The 21,773-nt window shown below is 39.1% G+C and overlaps 3 protein-coding genes and 3 non-coding genes across 6 annotated transcripts; all 6 read right to left on the bottom strand.

Moving 5' to 3' along the window:
• Positions 1-476: 476 nt before the first annotated feature.
• Positions 477-7,196, bottom strand: LOC119883372. The gene is made up of 3 exons (XM_038693996.1): positions 4,702-7,196; positions 3,418-3,892; positions 477-1,818 (listed from the first exon to the last, which is right to left on the bottom strand). Exons 1-3 carry the CDS (start codon positions 4,751-4,753, stop codon positions 1,476-1,478), a joined length of 870 nt encoding a protein of 289 aa, XP_038549924.1. The 5' UTR covers positions 4,754-7,196; the 3' UTR covers positions 477-1,475.
• Positions 7,197-7,649: 453 nt separating this feature from the next.
• Positions 7,650-12,568, bottom strand: kctd14 (potassium channel tetramerization domain containing 14). Its single transcript, XM_038693997.1, has 4 exons — positions 12,428-12,568; positions 9,836-10,060; positions 9,499-9,633; positions 7,650-8,344 (listed from the first exon to the last, which is right to left on the bottom strand). The coding sequence occupies exons 1-4, from the start codon at positions 12,479-12,481 to the stop codon at positions 8,033-8,035; spliced, it is 726 nt and encodes a 241-aa protein (XP_038549925.1). The 5' UTR covers positions 12,482-12,568; the 3' UTR covers positions 7,650-8,032.
• Positions 12,569-14,996: 2,428 nt separating this feature from the next.
• On the bottom strand, positions 14,997-21,043 carry rps3 (ribosomal protein S3). Its single transcript, XM_038693732.1, has 7 exons — positions 20,951-21,043; positions 19,774-19,904; positions 19,313-19,406; positions 18,569-18,663; positions 16,153-16,340; positions 15,719-15,922; positions 14,997-15,076 (listed from the first exon to the last, which is right to left on the bottom strand). The coding sequence occupies exons 1-6, from the start codon at positions 20,978-20,980 to the stop codon at positions 15,723-15,725; spliced, it is 738 nt and encodes a 245-aa protein (XP_038549660.1). The 5' UTR covers positions 20,981-21,043; the 3' UTR covers positions 14,997-15,076; positions 15,719-15,722.
• On the bottom strand, positions 15,390-15,536 carry LOC119883635. The gene has a single exon (XR_005440707.1). It is a non-coding gene; the product is annotated as a small nucleolar RNA SNORD15 (small nucleolar RNA).
• LOC119883636 lies at positions 17,840-17,986 on the bottom strand. The gene has a single exon (XR_005440708.1). It is a non-coding gene; the product is annotated as a small nucleolar RNA SNORD15 (small nucleolar RNA).
• On the bottom strand, positions 18,946-19,094 carry LOC119883634. Its single transcript, XR_005440706.1, has one exon. It is a non-coding gene; the product is annotated as a small nucleolar RNA SNORD15 (small nucleolar RNA).
• Positions 21,044-21,773: the final 730 nt, after the last annotated feature.

The following is a 21,773-nucleotide window of genomic DNA, read 5'->3' on the forward strand; positions in this document are numbered from 1 at the left end:
CACTTAAACATTACATCAACAATTGTTCGAGTTTTTTAAATAACTTATTTAATTTTACACAGTTTTTACATTTAATTTGTAACTATTAGGCAGCAACGATTTATACGATTTGTTTCTTGATTATTCGTTAAGTTTATGACATCAAATAATGAAAAATGTCCCTTCCAGGTTCCTAAAGCCAAGGTAATTTTTTTAGAAGATTTTTTTTTGTCCAAGCGCAGTCCACAATCTAAAGACATCCAGTCCACAATGTGGAATAAAACAGAGAACATCAGCAAATCCTCATAGAGAGGTTGCAACTATTGATTGGTTGGGTGTTTTGCATGAAAAAAAACGAGGTTAACAATTAATCAGTTATCAAAGTTTTGGCTTGTTTCAGCTTTAGTTATTATATTAATTTATTTAGACCATTTTGTAATGCACTGGATTAAGACAACAATGTAAGGACAAGTATGTGAAAAAAAATGCTGTAGATGTTTTTGTGGTAAATTTAATGCACTTTTTTAGAGAATACAGATGATTCAAATACACACAACTGTAACTGACATTATGACATATTTATTCATAAAGTCATTCTTTTTCCTCCCCCGCTCATAATACTGTTGCTTTCTAAACACGACACTTCACAGTTTGACTTCTATGACAGAAGCAGTGTCACGAAGACTTGAGCGAACATCCACTGCAGCAGCTGATGTGCTCAAAGGAGTTCCTGAGGGAGAGCTGCTCCTTTTATCTGGCTTTACCTATTACACCACCAACATTTAAGCTACAGAGATCTACACTGCTAATACTAACAGTTGTCCAACTACGACTACAGCTAATGCTACTTCTATTAAATAACTACCAGCAACTCTGCCTGTACTTTAGAAACAACAGCTGCTTGTTTAATAAAGTCTGTAGCTCCTGTGAAATTTCAATGACTTCTTAAATACATTCTTAATAAATTATACACAGAAGAGGGGAAGCTGTTCAATGCCAAAAAAACAACAATAAATGAGATTTGGATATGATTGTGAAACTTGAATTCGAAATTGAATTATATTTTTTGCATTAAATTACTTTACCTCTTTCTTTTTTCACTTCTGTTCAGATTTTTCCAGTTTCTTTGTGAAATACATGATATACATTTGCAAACTGACATATTAAGCTCGATGAAACTGTATTTGTTGCCTGAAGAATTTTATAACAAGAAATCATGCAGTTATGAAGAAAAGCCAATGTGCAGGAGTTTATTTTTCTTGATATTTATCTTTATGGTTCATTTCAATCGTCACCCAACGTTGTTTTAGATTTTTGAGTTTGATAAACAATTTGTTTGTGAAGTTTTCGCTTTACAACTGGCACTCTTTACAGATGTCTAGCCTAAAATCTAAAAAGCCAAAATCTCAATTGTAACGCACAAAACGTCTGTAACATGGCAAATGTCTGGGATGAGATTTGGGGCTTGAAAATGGAGAGAAATCATGCTTGAACAGTCAATTCATTTCCTGAAGCTCTATTCCAGCTGCAAATGCTTTGGTCCTCTTACGGCCTCCTCTCCTTGTGAAGAATCCCACTATGATCACCATGACTGGCAGAGCCACACAGAGCATGATGCGGCTGATGGGCAGTTCTACTGGACACCCCATGGTGGCTGAATTAGTCAGATTCTGGGCAGTGGGATGATTTTCAAACAAAAAGGCTGCCGTGAAGTCCAGAAACGCCACCCTGCTGTTTTCTGTGGTCGTCACTTGACACCTCAACTTCCTGTTCTTGTCTTCCCTCTGGAGCTTTGTGACCAGGGTGGTGTTGCAGCGAGTGCCCCCAATCAGCTCGTCCCTGCACAGAGAAGAGGGCGTCAGAGAAACATGACGCAGCTGTTATTCATCAGTACTACGTTGCTGTTTTTGAGTTATTTTCTTATTGTTAACAAATTCCCAATCCAAACAGTGAATTTACAACAGGTATTGTGTCTGTATTCAAAGCATGATACTTCTTCTTCCTCTGAGCCATAGAGCTCCGTTGTTGTCCATAAACTTACAAAACACATCAGTGAGCCTCACTTTGTTTCTTGAACACAACTTCCTTCCTTTAGTTTATTCTGACTCAGCCCCACATACAAAGTCCTGCTGCACACTGACTAGAGCACCACAAGATTCCTCCTCTATTTCCTTATTGAAGAAATTAGTGGTCAGCTGTTTTAGGAAATTACTGAGCCTTTCAAAAAAAATTAAACTATGCATTTGTAAGTCGTCTTTAGAGATTTGCGTCTTCAGTAAGAACAACTGGACTTGAGTCGGACTAACAACATTGTTGGTTTTGGCTCATTTATGGGAGTTGTTGACAATAAGAAAAATTAAGAATAATATCAGTCTAACTGATAATTAAATACAGTTTTGTGCTTAATAACGTATGGAAGTCAATTTCCACCTGGAAAATAGTAGAAATATATTTTTTGGATAGAATAGAATATTGATCCTAACTTTTTACTTGTTTATTTCCTTTTTTCTGTCAGAAATGGGCTTCAATACAAGGGTATTAATTACTGTTTAATATAGGGTATTAAGCTGTTTTTCTTTCTATTGTGATGTTAATTTAGTAACTTTTTAAAATAAAAAATATCTGTTAAAGCTTCTATGTGTAACTTTCAGAAAACCCTTGTTATTTATGACACCGGTGGCCGTAAACTGAACTGCAGTCAGCATCCTGCCGCTTGCGCTTGCACTGGGGCCAAAACAGTGACGTGACACACACTCGAGACTGAACACCAAATGCTGCAATGCATCTTCCGGCCACCCAACCAAACCGCTGCAAGCACTGCACTCGATTGACCCATCCATCTTTGACATTATCTATATGAATACCACTAACACCAATCTCAAGCCTCTTAATGTTGTTTTTAATTGTCTTTGTAGATTTGTCATGAGGTGTCCATTTAACACTCATCACCGCTCTATGTGTGAGTCGCTTAACTGGTTTTCAGCCCAAAGCAAATGTGTTTTCTTTAACTGTCCTCCATACTTGAAACACTTTTTAGTTCCTTGTACAGTTCCATATCCACTCAGACAGATGCAACATCCCTTTTTTTATTGCACCAAGAACTTTTACTGAAGCAGGATCATTTTATTATAAAGCAGCATGTGATTGGTATAATCTCCATCCTACCCTAAGATCTATCAGCACTTTTCGCCGCTTCTTGTTGTCTTTAGCTCCGTCTCTTAAAACAGGATGTTCATGTTATTAATGTTATCAGGTATAATTGCGTTGGTTTGTTATACATTAGGCTAACACACTGATAAGTAAATAACATATATTGTTTTTGGGTGGAATATTATCTGACTTTTCCATTGGTATGATTTAAGTTATAGGATTGTTTTAACCTGTTATTTTTCCTTGCATTAACTGAATTGAGGGTGTTGGGCGTGGTCATCTCTATACCTGCTGTCTTTGGGCAGCACAGAACCATCCTCAGCCACCCAGCTGAGGTTGAACATGCTGGAGTACTTCCTGCAGCTCCCTGCATCATAGTAGGTGAACAAGATGCAGCTCAGGGTGAGGTGTCCTCCAGGCTGCAGATCAGTGATGGTGGAAAGTGAAGTGATGGTGAGGAGAGAGAGGTAAACATCAGTGAGGCGTTTACCATCCCACAGACAGAGATAGGAGCCGGCGTCGTCGACCCTGAGGTCACGGAGGCTGAGGGAGCAGTTGGATGTGATGGACAGGCGGCTGGATTTGTCTGAGTCCGCTCTCACCTTCCCCCCGCTGACCTCCTCAGTGTACCGCACATCGCCGCCTTTGTAGAAGGTCCAGGAGATGAGGGAGCAGTCTCGTGAAACAAGGTCGTTACATGGCAGGAGGGCGTCACCTCCAAGTTTGCTGTACACAAACACAGCGTTTTTTACACACATCACACCTGGAAACACAAAAGTCTCTGTCAGCATCACAGAAAAGTGACTCTCTCTCTTTAAATTTTTCTAATTTAAATAAACCCCAACCAGATTCATCACCAGAAGATGACCAGTATTACATGGAAATCTGTGCTCTTTTGCACGTTGTGACACTACTAATGTTTTTACATTAGCTTGTGACCTTTAATACAAAGCAATGACAAGGCTACTAGCGGCCGCTGCTCGTCACATTGTGCATGTCTGGAAGTTGTTGCAAAGAGTTAGCCTATATATTTTCTCTTCTCAGACAGTTTCATTTGACGCATTTTTTAGAGGCTTGAAGGGGTAAAACTAACTACACAGACATAGAAGTAAAGCTACATGTAACACTGTTCAATAATCTTGAGGTAAAGCCCACACAACAAGAGTTTTAATACCCCACTGGGATTTATTTGTGTTTATATAATTGCCATTTTTTCAACTAGATAATATGTGATTATGAGAGATATATTCACAGAGGCAGATTTGATTAATTATAGAATGTGCTACAAAAGAAAAATTGAATGGGACCAAATATCAGACATGGAAACACAACCAAATCCATTAGTATAAAGAAACCAAGAACATTTATGCATACTTTATGCTGCTTTATACTTCTTCAAAACATTTCAGCTGTTTTTTTTTTTTTTTACTCCACTACATTTATTTGACAGCTATAGTCGTACTTTTAAGATTAAAATTTTACATTAACAGCTTGTTATGCATCTTATGTGACCCTGCCGTCTACATGTCTTTGAGTTCCAAATTCAATCTTAATGCTGCAAAATCAACATACCTGTTAGAAGCAAACTGCTGAGCAGCAGCACTCTCATCATTTGTGTTTTCATCTCGACAGCAGCTCTGTTCGTCTCTCTGCTGCTTCTGCTGCTGCTGCTCTTTCTAGAAGACCGTCTTCATTTCCTGTGTTACAATGAGCTTAGCAGGACACACACACATCTTTCATGAGGGACACGAATATCGAACATCATTTTAATAGTCAGTGTCATGTAATTAGACAATGCCACATATGATGTCCCGCTAAAATACAGCATGAAGCGCGTGTAGCTCGTTAAAGGATGCACACATACAGAGTGATGAGCTGCTGTTTGGAAATGCAAAAATATTACATTCATTAGCAAATGATTCAATCATGAATACACCACTTTCACTTCGTAATGCGTGAAAGTTCATTGTTGTCCTCAAAAACAGTAGTTTGACAAAATAATCTACAATCCACTTAACAGCTTTCAGCAGCTGGAGATCATCATTAAATGCAGTTGAAAGTGCTGGAAAAACCTTGAGCTTTGAGATTATTGCATCAAACCACTACAAGTGAACAATAATGTACTGCTTCTACTTTATTTTACATTATATTACAAAACCTGCTACCTTAATTTTACATAAAAAAAAAAAAAACATGAAATGGAAATTGTTCCTTTAGTTTTTCCTTTGAAATGCTTGTATGACACTTTACTAGTCTTGTGATTCCTTGGGATGTGGAAAGTTTGTTTTCTAGTCTGCTGTTAAAACAAACAAACAAAACAAAAAGGTCCCCCACCTTGTTCTCATACTGAGACTCACTTCTACAACACTGAAAACCGACAGTAATTTCATTCTACTGATACCTTTTTGTAAGAATTAATAATACACAAACACTCTCAACACCAGACAACATGAACTGGTATTTGCAGTTTCAGTCTCCAGAACAAATTTAGTTAATTCAGACGACCCACTACCATCTTATGAATAATTAAAATAGTGTTTTTGTCACTGGATGTTATTTTGATTTTGTGTTCTGTTGAACAGGGGGTTAAGGCGCCAGTCATCCTAGGTTTGAATCCAGTGAGATACCTTTGTCTAATCTCTCTGTCCCATCATTTGGGGTCATATCAGTACTGTTGACTCTAATAAAGGGTTAAAGATGCCAAAAATCTTTTTAAAACAATAATTATAAGAACAAACACCACCAAAACACCAACGTCAGCTAAGTGAACTCAGAGCCTGCTGAGGATGCTGGGAGAAATGCCTCAAATTATACAAAGATAAAACCATCTGGCTTGTGACCTGTTTTTTTAATCAGTGTCACTTTTCTTGTAATTGGATCCAAGATGAGAAATGCAACAGTGTGCAACTTTTCTCTATATGGGGGTGTTAAGAGGAAGTGTGATTGTGACACACTGTGGTGAAAATACTGTAGAGGTTGCATGTCCACACCTGCCATTTCTTTGAAAAAAGGAAGGCACATATCACTTTGGCCCCGGTGTTTTGGTGGAGACCCAAACTTATCTTTCAAATCTTCCCAAACTGTTTTTTGTTCATTTTGAAACCACTGTACTGTTGAAAATAAAAACAAAAACCCCAAAACATGGCAAAAACATCCAATAGTTGTTCAGTGAGGACCAAATGGGTGAGCTGACAGACCAAGACTGACACTGATTGCTCCTTGAAAGGAAAAATTCCTGCAGCATTCAGTTTTCTCACATAAGCACTGTCACATAAAAGATGAGACCCCAAACAAGAATTTGTTTTTCAAAAAGAAAAAGTGGTGAGCCCTTAATTAGACCTCAGAAGGCAAAGCCTCAAGCTTCCAGCTGAGAAGGTCTACAGTGAAATTGTCTTTTTTACATAATCACTTATAAACGTTTTGATTAAATTAATAATGTTTTCCGTCGCATTGAGTTGATGAGTCACATTGCTGCTAACCCCGTAAAGTTGTCCCTCTGGTTTTCAGTTGTCAGTTTCAGTGTCCCATTTAAATGCTCTAAACGCAGTCCAGACACTTTCTTACGATATCCAAGATTGAAATTCAGGAGCAAATGACTTCTAATTTTATCTTTTTAACATAAAAATATTAGTTATATAGTCTACTGAATACAAAAACTGTCCAATGAACTTTAAATTTAGATTATTTCAACACGTTGCTAAATTTATTTTCAGACTTCGCTCTCATCCAAACACAAATAGAGTAGGTGGGAGGCTGGCAGATAAGGACAAACCAGCAGAATACTTGATGGATGTAACCACAGACTAATCTAATCTCTGGCTTTTCTACTACAAGACAATATTTGTACCCACTGTTTACTGTTGTTTTTTTCACACACTAGTCATGAAGGAAGTGGTTTGACATGGAGGTGATGTTTTATACCCTGTTCTGCTTTGTGGTGAACACTGGGGCCGCCGCTCGGCTTACTGTTGACAGCGTTTGCGCTTTCTGACCTTCTTGTTTCTTTTAATCTGGGCCGTGGATTGCCCACTGTTGTGTGTATGACGCAGTGTTTTCCTCAGCGACTGAATTCCCCCTGGTACAATACATTATATAGAACGTATTTCACACCAAACCTGTTGCATCAACTCATAACATAAGTAGCTGGTGCACAAAAGTTGCCTGATTAAACAACTTGCTTCGAAATTTAGAGTGCAAAAAAATAATAAAGTAACTGGGTTGCTGTTTATTAAGATTTTGCAGCAGTTAAACATGATTACACTGACACTGATTTCCTGATCTACAGGATATGAAATAATATTTATATTTATAAGCCCCCAAAATCAACAGATTAAGATAAAGGTCGTTGTCGTGAGACAGTAGGGATACATCAATACTTACGTGGGCCCGTCACTTTATCGTAAAGCTGGGGTAGGCAATGTTGGAAAAACTAGCACGAGACAGCTAGATTTTAAAAGTATATCAACCCAAAAAAAAAAGTCCCCCAAAACACGTGTTCATGTACAGTAAAAGCACGGGTAAAGTGCGCAGGTAGGCGGGCAAATAGGCCAGCCAACTGTTTTATTCTTGAATAAAAATGATTGGCTGTACTTATGACAGTCCTGCCACAGCCACATGTTATGGATGTTTTTCAGTTTTGCGTTTATTGACTGCTGTCTGGATGAAAAGAGAATTTCAACAAATACAAGAAAATATATAACTAGAACATAAATTGCTCGCCCCAGCTTTAAACCGCTGAAATGTATTATGTACAGATGCTTCGCTGACCCCTTGTGTCTGAAATGGCTAGTGTTCAAAATCAAGACCCAGCAGCTTGGTCTTTAACAAAAGATAATTTATATGCTGTTATTTTTGGGAACAGTATGTTCAGCTTTCACGTCTGCAGAGAAAAGCCTCCCTCTCATCACCACCAGGTGAATATGACTTTGTAGAAGTAGTCGTAGCTCCTGGACAGGAAGCTCTTCTCCATGACGTGCGGCTGGATGCTCACCCTGTAGCCCTGACTCTCAATGTCCATCTTCACACAGTCCAGCAGGTCTTTAACGGACGGGATGGCCTTCCAGGGTCCGAACGTCACCACCGACTCCTTATCCGCCTCCAGGCAGTTGATGGCGTTGTCATAGAAACCCAAATCTTCATCCGTCCGCAGTACGCAGATCATGATGGTGGAGTGGCGGGAAGCGATGGCCTCGGCTCTGGCGATACGGATCAGCACCTGGAAGAAAAGACAAATTACTGCATACATCAACAGCCAAATAGATGACTTGGATTGTGGATAACAGGAGAAACATTGTGAATCTGTGGCTGCATGCTAGTTGAACATAGCCAGTGGAACCATTTGCCACTGCAAAGTAGCATTTTTTAGCGTCATTTAACAAAGGAAAACACACGTTGATAATTTAATGATAAGATTTTGTTTAAATTATACTTTGTCATTTTATGGCATTTTGTCTTTGATCCAGACACATTTAATTTCTTCTGTCAGTTGGTATTTGGGGTGGTGATGGACCAGCGGATAAGACACATACCTGTGTGAGAGACCTGGGTTTAATCCCCCCTGCAACACATCAATCAATGTGTCCCTGAGTGTTAGTTGCTTTGGATAAAAGTGTCATCTAAATTAACTGCTGTTTGCCATCATAGGTGGTATAACGACGGAGCCACTCAGAGTTTTTTAGAGCTACAGGTTTGCTGATTCATAATAGGAACATTCAAAAACATTGCTTGAATAAAATTACCACAAAAAAAAGTGTGAATGACATCAGCAGTGCTGCAGAGGTTTCTGTAAGTCGACATACAGAAATAACCACCCATAAGTCAACAAATTCCCCTCTCTCTATAGGTTAGGGCAAGACAAAAAGTTCAAACAATCCCCCTCCCCAAACAGAAAACGAGTAACATGAACACCATCTGACTGAATAATGAAGTATTGGTGTATATATATATATATATATATATATATAAAATGGTAATTTAGGGGTTGTAATATATTGAAGCTTATCTGTTGATGAGAATAGTCTACTATTGTAGTGAAAAAGGCTAAAGTTAAGGTAACAATCTTAGATATTTTTATGCAGATATTATTAGCACTTTGCCAGAAGAAAACAATCCATCTAAGGTTGAGATTTGTCAGGAGAAAATAGAAGAGCAGTTGCGTAGTTAGCTTGAGCTCTGGTTTGTTTGTCTTTTACAGTTGGCATAAAAGAGTGCCGCCGACAGAAACAAGGTAAAAAGATGTGACAAGAAGAAACACACGATGAGAGCTGAGAATCAAAGCTGGAGGCTGCTGTGATTTTATAGGTTACAAGGTTTTGGAAATTAAGAGGATTTTCGTTTTGCTTTCATGCTACATCAGTGGGTGTAGCTGACCTCGATGTTTTCTTTGTAGTGCGGGACCCTGGAGAGGAACTGCTGCCTTCCCACCAGTTCTCCGAACAGCCGAGGAGTTTCCTCTAAACGTTTGATCAGCGGTTTGATGTTGTAGTACACCGCCTCCCGGTGAACCTGCAGAAACACGCGCGTTGGTTCATACAGCAGACTCTGATAACAATATTGAAAACTAAAATACATTTAAACAATCGGGTAGATGACGTCTGTTTCTGAAGCGCCAGGAGGAGTTTTGTTGAAAAAAGTCCAGTAAACTATCAGGATTTCTTTAATGCAGGTGAGGCAGTTTGATTACTTATAAATGAAACAGGACTCAAACCTCCTGGATGTTTTCTGTGGGCAGCCAGTCTGATCTCAGGAAGTCGAGGACACCTCCAAAGTGCGACCCATCGCGGTCGATGAAGTAGCGTCCCTGTGGGTCAGTGTGCAGTCTGGGCTGCCCGCTGAACAGCTCAGCCAGCTTGGAGTCGGGGTGTTTCCTGAGCGTGCTCAGAGAGGTGCTGAACAGGTGACCCCCGACATTTAACTGCACAACAGGAGAGTGCTGAGGAGAAAGATTATTAATTTATTCTCGCTATATGAAACTGTTGTCTCCCTTTCTGTGTGCACTGCTGCTTTGGAGACCGTTTACAGTGGTCACGGTTTAGATTTCACATGTCCTGTGGGAGATGTGACCATAACTGTCAACACAAATTTCATGTGTAGTTGCACATGAAATAAATAACATGGAGATAAATAATCAAAAAGAAAAGAGAATGTTTGAGCAGCTGTTGGGTGTGTGTAAATACTGATAGATATATATTCAAAAATAAATGAGGCCAGAGTCGAGTTTAACTCTCTTGCTTCTGTCAGCTTCTATTTATGACATACTGTAGTAAAGATAAGTGTTTAGTATCCAGAAGTCATCTTCCTTGAGTATTGGTTTCAGAAGTGTGTCAAGCAGCTGTCTGTCATGTTGGCTTATTAGTTAGATAAACATTTAGATCAGAGCCGGGCCGATATATCAGGACACATTAGCTTATTGCAGATATAACAGTACTGACATTATATATGACAGATAGGTAATATGAAATTTAGGGTTGCAACTAAATAATTAATTATTTTCTCAATTCATTGTTTAGTCCATGTCAGAAAATAGTAAAAGAAAATGCCCAACACTATTTTCCAAATCCCACATTAATGTCTTCAAATGTCTGTTCTGCTTAGCAGTGCAATACTGAGAAGATATTTAAGTGTAATATTATAGAAGACTGAGAAAACAATCAAATGTTCAAATTTGAGGAGCCTAAACAAGACTTTTGTTGCCTAAAAATTATTAATCAATTGTGAAAATTGTCTCACAAACTAAACAATTTAAGCGACTAATAGTTTCACCTCTAATAAAATTGTTGAGCTGAAATACCAATGATGTGTTCAAGGTAGTTTGGAAACAAGAGTCACTATTACATACAGTAGTTTGTCCAACAGAGAGCACTGACAAGTATGTATTTTAACCATTGTCCTGCTCTGTATATCTTTGTAATCAAATGTAAGTGAACCAGATCAGAAATGTTTGATTTTGTTTATGAAAAAAAAAAAGAAGGTATCAACTAATGTGTTGTGAGACTTTTGAAACTTGGCCTTTAAATCAAGTATCACTCAGGTTATAATTTAGATATTATATTTAATTCAAATGATGAATGTTTAAATAAAATCTTGCTCTGTGTGTTGTTAATAATATCTGGTCACAGATAATATATTATAGCCAAAGTAGATTGACAGAAATTTAATTTCGTCAAGTTTTATTCAGATTGTGTGGGTAGAAATATAAAATGTTTGTAGGCTAAAGTTTCAAACATTTTGTTGTTTCATGTCACTGAAAGTTATGTCAATACTGAAATAGTTTGGGTTTAATACTTTAAAACACACACGCTTTGTGCACGAAGGGCGTCAGCATGAGTCACCTACAAATTGATTTGCTCAGGATGATAAGACACATGCCTCTGCTGTCAGAAAATCAGTCATGTCTGTTATTCCTGAAACACCCAGGTCCAGCAGCAGTGACAGCAGATCTACAGGACTAAATCGTTCATGTTAAACTCCAAAACCAGATACACAGAGTTTTACATCTTTTCATGTTGTTAAAAACTTTATACACTTTTTTGATAAGTGTACTAATAACGGCTGAAAACTGGAATGTAAACAATAAACTAAGTATAAACTCCATTTGTGGAATAGCATGTAACAGCAGCCACAGCACACATTATTTCATCGTGGGTACATTAACACAGATGTTGTAGTTTTTGGATAGGCTAATAAAATAATATTAATAATAATAATATTGTGGGACAGCACTGATCCTGTGAAAGCTAGAGCTTGCTAAGAGTTTTTAAATCTATCTGATGATAATAGGCAGATACATTCTCACAAATTAAACAATTTAATATAAATTAGGCCTAAATACAAACAGGCCTGTGCAGCATCATAAAAGCACTTTGTTCTTCTCACAAAGAGCATAAAATAAACTCAGTTTACATTTTAAACAAGTTGTCTTCATGCAGCTTTGGAAAGTAACTAAGTACATTTAGTCTTTTGATCCACTTTGAGCTTGTACTTGGTGACAGGATACTTTACTTCTACCCCGCTATCATTGTACTTTTTATTATGCTGCTTAGTTTATAATCCCCAGACACGAGACATAAACTTATTAACTCAACCATAACTCGGGAGTTTCCTCGAAGTGGGATTACAAATTCCTGTGGAACATGTCAGCTGTTAAAACCGCCTTCAACAAGCCCAGAAAATACCTGCAGTGAATAATGGGCTCATTATTCAGGCCAACGGCAAAGTTTCATCCACCTGTTCAGGTTACGCTGCTCCGCTAAATATCCAAACTGTGACATTATTAAAAGTACTTTAAAGTTTTTCTTACCGGAGCTGCGGGGGACAACTGTTTTTGATGTGTTTTGTAGTCCGGCAGACTCATCTTGGCTTCAGTGTTTGTCCAGGTGGGAGCGAGGAATTTTTGACATTGCTCGACAGGTAGGAGCCAGTGGGCGTGGCCTAACCCGGACCTGACGCTTTAGTGCTGAGAAGATGAGTCACTCTGTAAAAGAAATGCATGACCATTTTCTTGGCCTTCTCAGCATCACGTGGGGTTATAGGTGTCATTTACACTGGGGACGCTGGGGACATGTCCCCACCACTTTTTGAAAGCAACAAGATATGATAAAAAATGAAAACGCTTTGAGAAAGGTTTATTTTCACAACAAGAAAACGTGCAATGCAATGTACATATAGAAGAAACAAATCTGTATTGTCCAAAAGAAGTAACTTGAGCTAAAGAAACAAGCTACTGATTGGGCCTACTGTATGTATTATAGTCCATTACATTTATAGATTTTGAATTGTCACCGCTCACCTGAATTTTGTGTGTCCCTTTCTATAAAGACACTTTCAGCATAAATCCGTGCAGAAAATGTCTCTAGAATGCAGGAAATTAAGTGTTCAATGCTCAAAATCTTCAGGGGGAGGACCCCCAAACCGCCACTCATATATTTCATATAAAATAGTATTAAAATCTCTTCTTGACTTGTGTTCATGACCCTGATGTGCATCTTCACACCCCTAATCTGTCACCACCACCTTGCCTGTGGTTACATAAACATTTGTTTGATTATGCTAATCAGACAATGGGAGTGCTTTACAAATCTACCGAAAGCATAAATATACATATATATATATATAGACTGATAATTATTTACTTATACCTCCCACAATTTAAAATGTTGCAGCCTATTAAATATCTTTAATCTTCCTTTTGACAATTCCCTCTGGTTGTAATGCTGTATTTTATGGTAAGGTATTTATATGTACACTTATGGGGTAAAGGCAACAAGTATCCAACTGAAAAAATCCCACAGACTCCCTTAGAGCCTTTCTACCAACACACATGTTCATGCACAGGTAGGCAGACAGGCAGGTAGGCCAACCAAGAAACTTACAGCCACCAGATTATTTTATCAATAAACTTTCAACAAATGTAACAAATAAATCGCCTAACCTGCCTTTAATGCCATAAACAAGGAGAAAATGCAATTAATAAAATGTAACAATTTGTTTCTTCATTAACAAATTACAAAACATTTATATATGTATATATATATATTAATATTAAATATTTTGGTGCTTTCATAAAATCTTGCCCTGGAAACTTCCTCTGGTCTGCTGCACATGCAAACTGCATTTCTAGCACCACGAAATGGAACAGAGTGAGACATCGCCTTATCAGGAAGGTATCACGTGACTTTAAACTGCAATTCTTCCACTCTAACGCCCTTTTACTGCACATAATGCCCAGTTATGAGACAAATAAAAAACTATATACACTACCGGTCAAAAGTTTCCCACATTTTTATTGTTTGTATTGAAATCCAATAACTTCTTGTCCACTGAAAAACCTTAAATGGTATAAAAGTAAGCAGCAGACTGCAAAATTCAAAACGTTACGTCACAAAAACAGACATTTTCAGATATTAAAATAAATATATTATGAAGTTTAGGGTTTATTTTTTCCCTGTAGGACCATGTCATTCTTCAGTATTATATACAATATAGCACAAATAAAGCTTCTGAGGGTGTATTAACTCAGGCTGTACTATGGTGTTAAATGTAGAAATTTGTTTTTGCATTAATTTTTGAGTCTTCATTTACTTCCATTGCTGCTCAATAACTTGTTAAATTGCTTGACCCCTGTAAATTGTATATTTCTGCAATTACCTAAACTTTGTGTTTACCTTCTTTGATTTATCCGTTTAATTATAAGACATTGTAAAATCCAAGAGCTACATCACTTGACCTACAGGCCTCTGTAAAAACATTACATGTTCAATACATTTCAGCACAATTAGAAAAAGACTTAACTATGACTTCATGGAAGGGAGGCTAGGAAAAGCCCCTTCTCTCCAACAGGGCAGCACAATTTAGGTTTGCAAAATTTCATTTCAACAAACCACAAAAGTCCTGCAACAACATCCTTTTGGACTGGTGAGACCAGAGTGGAGATGTTTAGCAAAAACCAAACCGCATATCTCTGCAAATACCTCATACTGACCATCAAGCATGGAAGCAGAGGGGTGATCATTTGGGCTTGAGACCTCAACCCCATTGAGATGCTGTGATGGGATCTTGAAAGCGATGCATAAGCAAATATTCATGCATGGCAAATGAAATAATTCAATTCAATTCAATTTAATGCACAGAAAACCTAATGAACTGACATTTGAAGTGAAACCTGAGTCAATTTCTTTCTACCATGCAAAACCTCGTTTGTCAGCCTGGTGACAGTTTAGCTTTCTGTTTGCTCAGATATTTGTTTGTCTATTTTAATGTACTGAAAGATGAGCTTGACTTTTAATTATCTACTTGACTAGCAAAGTTTGAAATTCTTTGACTTTTCTTGGGTTCTTAAGACTACATGAAACAAATGTGACCACAACATGTCAAGTGTATTTTCCAGATTTTATTGTTTTTGTACACAAAAATTAGGATCTTGCTTCCATCTGGTGGAACATTTCAAAACCTGTAAAAAACACAAAAAAAACATTTCAGTAAATCTGATTAGTCAACCACTTTGTGAACAGGTTATGACTGATCGTGAGCCGGTTCAAATCATACAGCTTACTTTAGATTTAAAGCAATCTTAGGTTAAAACATGTTTGTTAAAACTGGCAATTTCAAGTATATTAAAACATTTCAAGTAAATCCTGTGAAAGTAGGAATTAATTTTAAGCTTCAGTTCAGCTGTATTTGTACTTGAGCTATCTTGCTTTGGTCAGTTTGTCGCAATTGTATTCACGAACCATAATTAAGGAGTCAACGTTAACTGCTTCAACCCTTCTCAGACAAATGCCTCGATGTCTTCACCTGAGGACTCCCTGCTCTGGGGGACTGGAACTGAACCACAGAACGTGAATCTGAACCAGTAACCACCAGAACCAGACTGAGCCCTGCTCCGACTCGTCATCGTATCATCACTGAAGGGACAAAAACCCGAGACTATAATTTGTCTTTATTTATCAGGGATAAATTAAGGAGGACAGATTGACCCTAATTTGTTCACCTAAAAAGCGTACATCACTGTCGAGGCCTACAGCGCGTACTCGAGTATTACACATTACATTTAACGAGTTACTGCCTCTTCACATCATGAGCCCAGTCTTACCCTTTTATGCGGTGGGTACGGGGGTTCCCTGGGGCATGGCGGGCACCTCTGGCTTGGCCCCCTTCTGCTCAGAAATGGGTGTGGTGGGCAGGTGCTCCTCCTTGGGCTCCACAATGCTGACGTGGTCGGGCAGGGGCTTCTTGGGGCCAATCTTACCGCTGGGATCCCAGGGCAGCATGATCTTGACCTTGATGCCAAGCACACCTGATGGTGACCAACAAGCGTGTCAATAAACATGTATCAGCACCAACAGAAACAAAAACTATGAAGTTCAGAGCCACAATAAAAATGCACCCTCCTCCCGAGGACTGTAATGTATAACGAGGTTTGGTTTCAGTACCAATAACCAGGTTTTGATAGTGGCACAGGTGTTAAAAGATCAAATGACAACTAGCAGAAGGTTGCTGTGGCGTGTCCGGTCGAGCTGTACTCACCCTGCCTCAGCAGGACGTGGCGGACTGCTGTGTCGACGTAGTAGTTGACGGGGTCTCCGCTGTGGATCATCAGGCCATCCACAAACTTCATGGACTTGGCCCTCTGACCCCTCAGCTTGCCGGACACAACCACCTCGCAGCCCTTGGCGCCGCTCTCCATGATGAACCTCAGAACACCATAGCATGCCCTGAAAGAGGGGAGGGCAAGAATAGTGTCAACACACAAGCGTTTACAAAGACCTACAGTTGGTTCTCCTCTTTGCTGTGTGGAAAAAAAACAAAAACACAAGAATCCAAGAACTAACATTTACTACAGTGATGGAAAACTGCAGTTTAAGCTGGGTTTAAACTAAACAAGGAATTATGGCTGTATCAACACGTCCTCCTACCCAACGACAGCGTAGGTCGTTTTATCCATGCCTCCCAAAACACAAACATTTCCTAAATTAGTGCCCCTACTGGTGGCGTTCATCAATGCCTTCCAAAACGATACATGAGCGTTAACTGCGTGACGTAGGCCACTTCACCTACGCCACATGCCATTAAACAGGTGGTTATCGTGAATAAGTCGCAGTTTGGTTAGGTTTAGGCATCAAAAACTACTTTGTTAGGTTTAGGAAAACGTTGTGGTTTGGGTTAAAGTAAGTAAATTACGTAAGTTACGAAGTCAGCAACGCCAAGTTTAGATTCTAAATACCTCAAAGCTAACTTTGTTTCACATGGGACTTAAACACGGCTATCCTGAGTGAAGGTCAGGTTTGATGCATCCTGCCTCTTTTCTGACTTTCTGCTTACTCACAATCCGTCACCCGACTTTGCTACCGCTCTACGACCACTGCAGGCTGCAACCACAATAACTAAATATGGGTCATAATAACGTGCTGCACAACCTATATTGCAGTTTCTCTGGTGAGGACAGTGTCTGCTGTAGATACTGGGAATATATAGTTATGTAATTAAACTGCAGGGCTCGACAATAACGGTGGCCCGATGGCCAATAAAAAATTTAATGAAACTCAACATCCTGCAGTTGTTTTGCAGCTCTTGGTGCGCACCGATGTTCAATCCAGAGTTGTAGTTACGTGACGAGAGGTTGTCAAATGTTATTTCTCTAACTTAAACCTGCGTTCTCTAACGGCCAGCAGGGGGCGAGTTCCTTTAGAAATAATGGAAAATGTTGATTCTTCTCAGCTGATTTATTCCCTCAGTAAACACTTTTAAATGAGTTTATAGTCTCAGTCGCTAGTTTCAAGTCTTCAACACAGCACGATGTTCATTTAGTATGTTATGGTCCTATTTAGGGGAAAATAGACAATAATGCAGCGTATGCTTTTGGACGGGACTACCTTGTGATTGACAGGTTATCATTTTAACTGTGATTTCATTTTTGTTTAGTTTTTTTTTTATATCCAGGATGTGTTTAATAAACGATTAAACACTTCTGGAGGGAGGGACAGTAAAAACTGTCTTTGGGCCAGTAAGTTTCAAACCCACTGGCCCGGTGGGCAAAAAAGTTTAACGTTGAGCCCTGAACTGTAATTAATAAATTCAGCTAAATCCAGTAATATCCTGTATTAATTATAAGCTTTAGTTGTTTGGGTAGAATTTAGCTTTGTATAGAAAACGCCATGTTACTGACAGGCCCTTACAAAGACTACAAAACTTTAATCCGGTGCGCTGCTTCAACCCTTCTCAGACAAATGCCTCGATGTCTTCACCTGAGGACTCTCTGCTCTGGGGGACTGGAGCAGAACCACAGAACGTGAATCTGCACCAGTAACCACCAGAACCAGACTGAGCCCTGCTCCGACTCGTCATCGTATCATCACTGAAGGGACAAAAACTCACCGAACAGACACTTCCTGAGAAGGCTCCTAACAACAGAAGCCAGTTTTTGTTGGCATCTCCACTTGACATTTCCGACACCATCGTTAAAGAACTTCTGCAGAAACATCTCAGCTCATGCTTTCTGCTTTTCAGGGCTATGTACTAAATTAATCAAATTATCACTCCTTTAAATATCCACTTCACTACCATGGTGGCAAAAACTGTACTGCTCAGTCTGTTTAAGCTGCTTCATGTTAATTTCACCAACAATCTCCACCAGCATCAGCAACTTAACGGAGAACACAAGTAAACTAACCACAGGATCACAGTCCTTAGCTGCCTAAACCCTGACGTGTAGCTGCATTTTTAAACAGCTTTAAAACACAAAGTTTGTTTTTGTATCTGACCCTTAAAGTGAAGGTACACTGAACCTTCAAGGTAAGTTACACATTTAAAGTGGAGATTTCTTTATGTTGCACATCATCTTTGAGATAAAGATCATCGGCACCAATAAAGCCAGAGTAGGTGGGCGACATGTTGAATTATTTGTGACAGTAAATCCTACCAGTTTTTGTAGAGCGCTGCTTACCTACGGACAGCCAGGCCTCCCAGCAGCTTGTAGCGCAGAGACTCTGCCTGAGCGATGGCACACAGACCACGAGTGGCAACTTTCTCAGCATACAGCTAAAAAAAAAAAAAGAATAGACAGTTCAGACAAAAATCCTGCCTGCTGCCAAACTACAGGTCAGGGCGACAATATCTCCGTGAGTCCAAGTATTTTTTCATAAAATTTGATTAAATGCAGACATTTTAATAAGGCTTTGTACAGCCAGGATTTCTGAACGCCTAACGTGAATTTGCTGTTACCAAGACTTCAATTGCATCCTCAGAATATCTCATTACTACAGTCAGATGTGTTTGATCTCGGTCTTGGCTCTGCCTTTTTGTAAACACCGATTCCTCGACCCTTCTCAGACAAATGCCTCGGTGTCTTCATGCGAAAGGACTCCCTGATCTGAGGAACTGGAGCAGAACCACAGAACGTGGACCTGAACTAGTAACCTGCAGAACCAGACTGAATCCTGTTCTGTCCCGTCATCGTATCATCACTGAAGGGAGGACAATCGAGATTCTGAATCCTTCTGACTTCCGTAAAAGACCGTTAGTCAGGTTTTGTACATTGTCTGCAACAGTTTATTTTACAATACACAAACTTTATTATTTTATTTCTGTAATCCTGCAGCACAACAAACAAGTGCGTGTTAAAAAATACTATCATGACCACAAAACTGTTTTTCCCTCTGCATTAAAAGATGAGTCCTTTATTGCTTACCTCCACGCTGCCCTCGGGGAAGCCAAACCTCTTCTGGACCACAGCGGTCAGCTCTCTGATCCGACGGCCCTTCTCCCCAAGAACATTCTGGGTCCTAAAGACAGTTTAAGACGTTTAGGTTACACTGTACCACATATACTACACATTACAGTAGCAAATAAAAAGCTCACTGTCAGGCTCAAAGTTCAGTTTTGTTACACTTCTGAATATTACAGCCAAATATTAAGCACTAAACAGACACTGGGGGTAGTGGGGGGATATCGATACAGCATAGTATTGCAATATTTTCCATGGCAGTATAGTATCAATACACGGATGTCAAGTACCAGTTTTTTTATTATATAAATTGTACATGCACATAAGTATTGTGGAGCCTTTGGTAATTCCCACCCCTAACAAAACTCGCTAATCATCTCCCTAAAGTGATGCTGCACCTATATTAATGAAGCCTGGACACTCACCTTGTGGCCAGGATGATGATCTCGGTCCTGGTTGGAGTCACGCGCACCTCCACACCGGAGTAGCCATCCTCAGCGAGCTCGCGAGTCAGAAACTCGTTCAGCTCGGCCTTGAAGATACCGTCTGAGACGAACTGAGGACAAGAGGACAGGGTCAGCTTACCTGTGATAAAACCATCACTGGGATGCAAAAAACATTCTCACAGCACGAACTTACAGAGAGTAAAGATTTATTACAACGATTCAGCCAGTAGTGGAATAAGAATTAATAAAGGGAATGAATGAGTTGCAGGTGCCGGAGTCATTTCTTAGGACAACTCCAACACTAATACACTGCCTGTGTCTTTTTTTAAATTCAGGTCTACTCAACGCTGTAGAAACAGACTTCAGAGTTGGTCCACAGACAGAAAAGATGCAGCAGTTAAATTATAATGATTATATGTGCACATTTAGATTCACATTGAGAAGCCAGGCAGTTTGGATTGTGGTACTTGTTCAGCAGTAGGACACAATAACTGACAATTTCTCTTGAGACAAGGGAGTTTGCTTAACATATAAAAAGAGACATCTCCAAAACACTGGAGCCGCATGTCAGATCTAACGAGCATTTTAACGCTAACGTTACTTTAACGTAACCACAAACACGATGCTTCTCTCAGTCGTTTGCGGCCATTTAAAAACTAAAGTACCCTTTGCAGCCATTAGACGTTTTTAAGTCAACATTTACTTGATTGTTATTAATAAAACTTCCTAATATTTGCTGGTACATGGTGAGTTTTGCTAACTTCCTTTCGGTGTATTTCACTATGATGAAGCTAACGCTCACTCGCCGGGTCGCTAACTCACATTAGTAGACCTAAAACTACAAATATATTTCGCAAGGTTGTAAGTAAAATTTCCCCTGCAGACACCCAGACTGAGTTTTAACTGAGTGCGGGGCACGGTATGTTTGTGGGTCCCGGTTTATAACCCATGCTCGGTTGCTGTGGGGCCATGTTAGCTTCCTAAATGAGGAGGACGCAGCGCCGACAGCATCTGGATTAATCCTCTCCGGATTGTTGGTGGACAAGCTCGATTAACACCGGGACGAACACGAAACGCTTGTACTCTAATCAGTATGACCCCATTTTTACATAAACCCCTGTCTGTGTGAGTAAAACGGCGTTAAAACAGCGCTAACCTTCCTCTTCTTGGAGATTTGCACCGCCATCTTCCGATAGGCCGTAGACAGGAAAGGACCCGCAGAGGACGCGGAAATGGCTTTATACCAAAATTGATAACTTCCGGTGACGCAAAGTCCAGGGCTGCCGCTGGGACTTGTAGTTTTTAACAGTAGATGCATAGGTGTCATGTCCCCATAACTTTTTGAAAACATTTGAATGACAGAAAGATTATTAAGCACAACTTATTAAAAATATTCTTTAAATTCACTTTTTCACCTATAAAATAAAAGTTACTCAGGATTGTAAATTAAGATTTCTTGTTTTGTTGTTCAGTAGCCTACAATAAGAATCTTGTGCATAAATGTATTAATAAGATACCGCTAAATTAATCGTTTCCTCTGTAAATGTGACAGTTAATCATGATTTTCCATCAGTGTATGTGGAGCTTCAGTCTGGTAAATAGAAATTATGCTGTTTGTTTTGATTTAAAGCACAAGGTTCAAGGTGCACATTTTTTTCTCCTATTACAAAAAAGTTGTAAAAGGAGAAGCAGTTTGTTGTTCCCTTTATGCTGCAAAGCAAACATTTAAGTAATTAGGCTTAACAGTCAACCATGTTTAAATTAGTGTATAGTAATTGAAAAATTAAAAACTGGACAAAGTTGAATATAAATGTATCTCATAACATGCAAATTGACGCCTTTTTGTCCACACACACGTAAAATAAAATAAAAAGACTCAGATTATACAAAGGTTCTATCTTTTACAGTTTGGTGGGTACAAAAAATCAAGACTCAGATTTAAAGTTACATTTACTGTTTTAAATAAAGATTTTAAATGA

This window comes from Micropterus salmoides, unplaced genomic scaffold, assembly GCF_014851395.1.
Source record: "Micropterus salmoides isolate LMB-PRFRI ecotype aquatic unplaced genomic scaffold, ASM1485139v1 Ms_hic_scaffold_3, whole genome shotgun sequence".
NCBI lineage: Eukaryota > Metazoa > Chordata > Actinopteri > Centrarchiformes > Centrarchidae > Micropterus > Micropterus salmoides.

What these genes read in the sequence shown, in the direction of transcription:
- LOC119883372 (XM_038693996.1), bottom strand. Translation starts at nt 4,753, where the DNA reads ATGAAAACACAAATGATGAGAGTGCTGCTGCTCAGCAGTTTGCTTCTA. An exon ending in CAGCAGTTTGCTTCTAACAG is followed by an intron (nt 3,893 to 4,701) that starts GTATGTTGATTT and finishes TTGTGTTTCCAG; the next exon opens with GTGTGATGTGTGTAAAAAAC. An exon ending in GTGCTGCCCAAAGACAGCAG is followed by an intron (nt 1,819 to 3,417) that starts GTATAGAGATGA and finishes TTCTCTGTGCAG; the next exon opens with GGACGAGCTGATTGGGGGCA.
- kctd14 (XM_038693997.1), bottom strand. Translation starts at nt 12,481, where the DNA reads ATGAGTCTGCCGGACTACAAAACACATCAAAAACAGTTGTCCCCCGCA. An exon ending in AGTTGTCCCCCGCAGCTCCG is followed by an intron (nt 10,061 to 12,427) that starts GTAAGAAAAACT and finishes CTTTCTCCTCAG; the next exon opens with CACTCTCCTGTTGTGCAGTT. An exon ending in CCACAGAAAACATCCAGGAG is followed by an intron (nt 9,634 to 9,835) that starts GTTTGAGTCCTG and finishes GTGTTTCTGCAG; the next exon opens with GTTCACCGGGAGGCGGTGTA.
- rps3 (XM_038693732.1), bottom strand. Translation starts at nt 20,980, where the DNA reads ATGGCGGTGCAAATCTCCAAGAAGAGGAAG. An exon ending in ATCATCATCCTGGCCACAAG is followed by an intron (nt 19,407 to 19,773) that starts GTGAGTGTCCAG and finishes AACTGTCTTTAG; the next exon opens with GACCCAGAATGTTCTTGGGG. An exon ending in GGAGGCCTGGCTGTCCGTAG is followed by an intron (nt 16,341 to 18,568) that starts GTAAGCAGCGCT and finishes CCCCTCTTTCAG; the next exon opens with GGCATGCTATGGTGTTCTGA.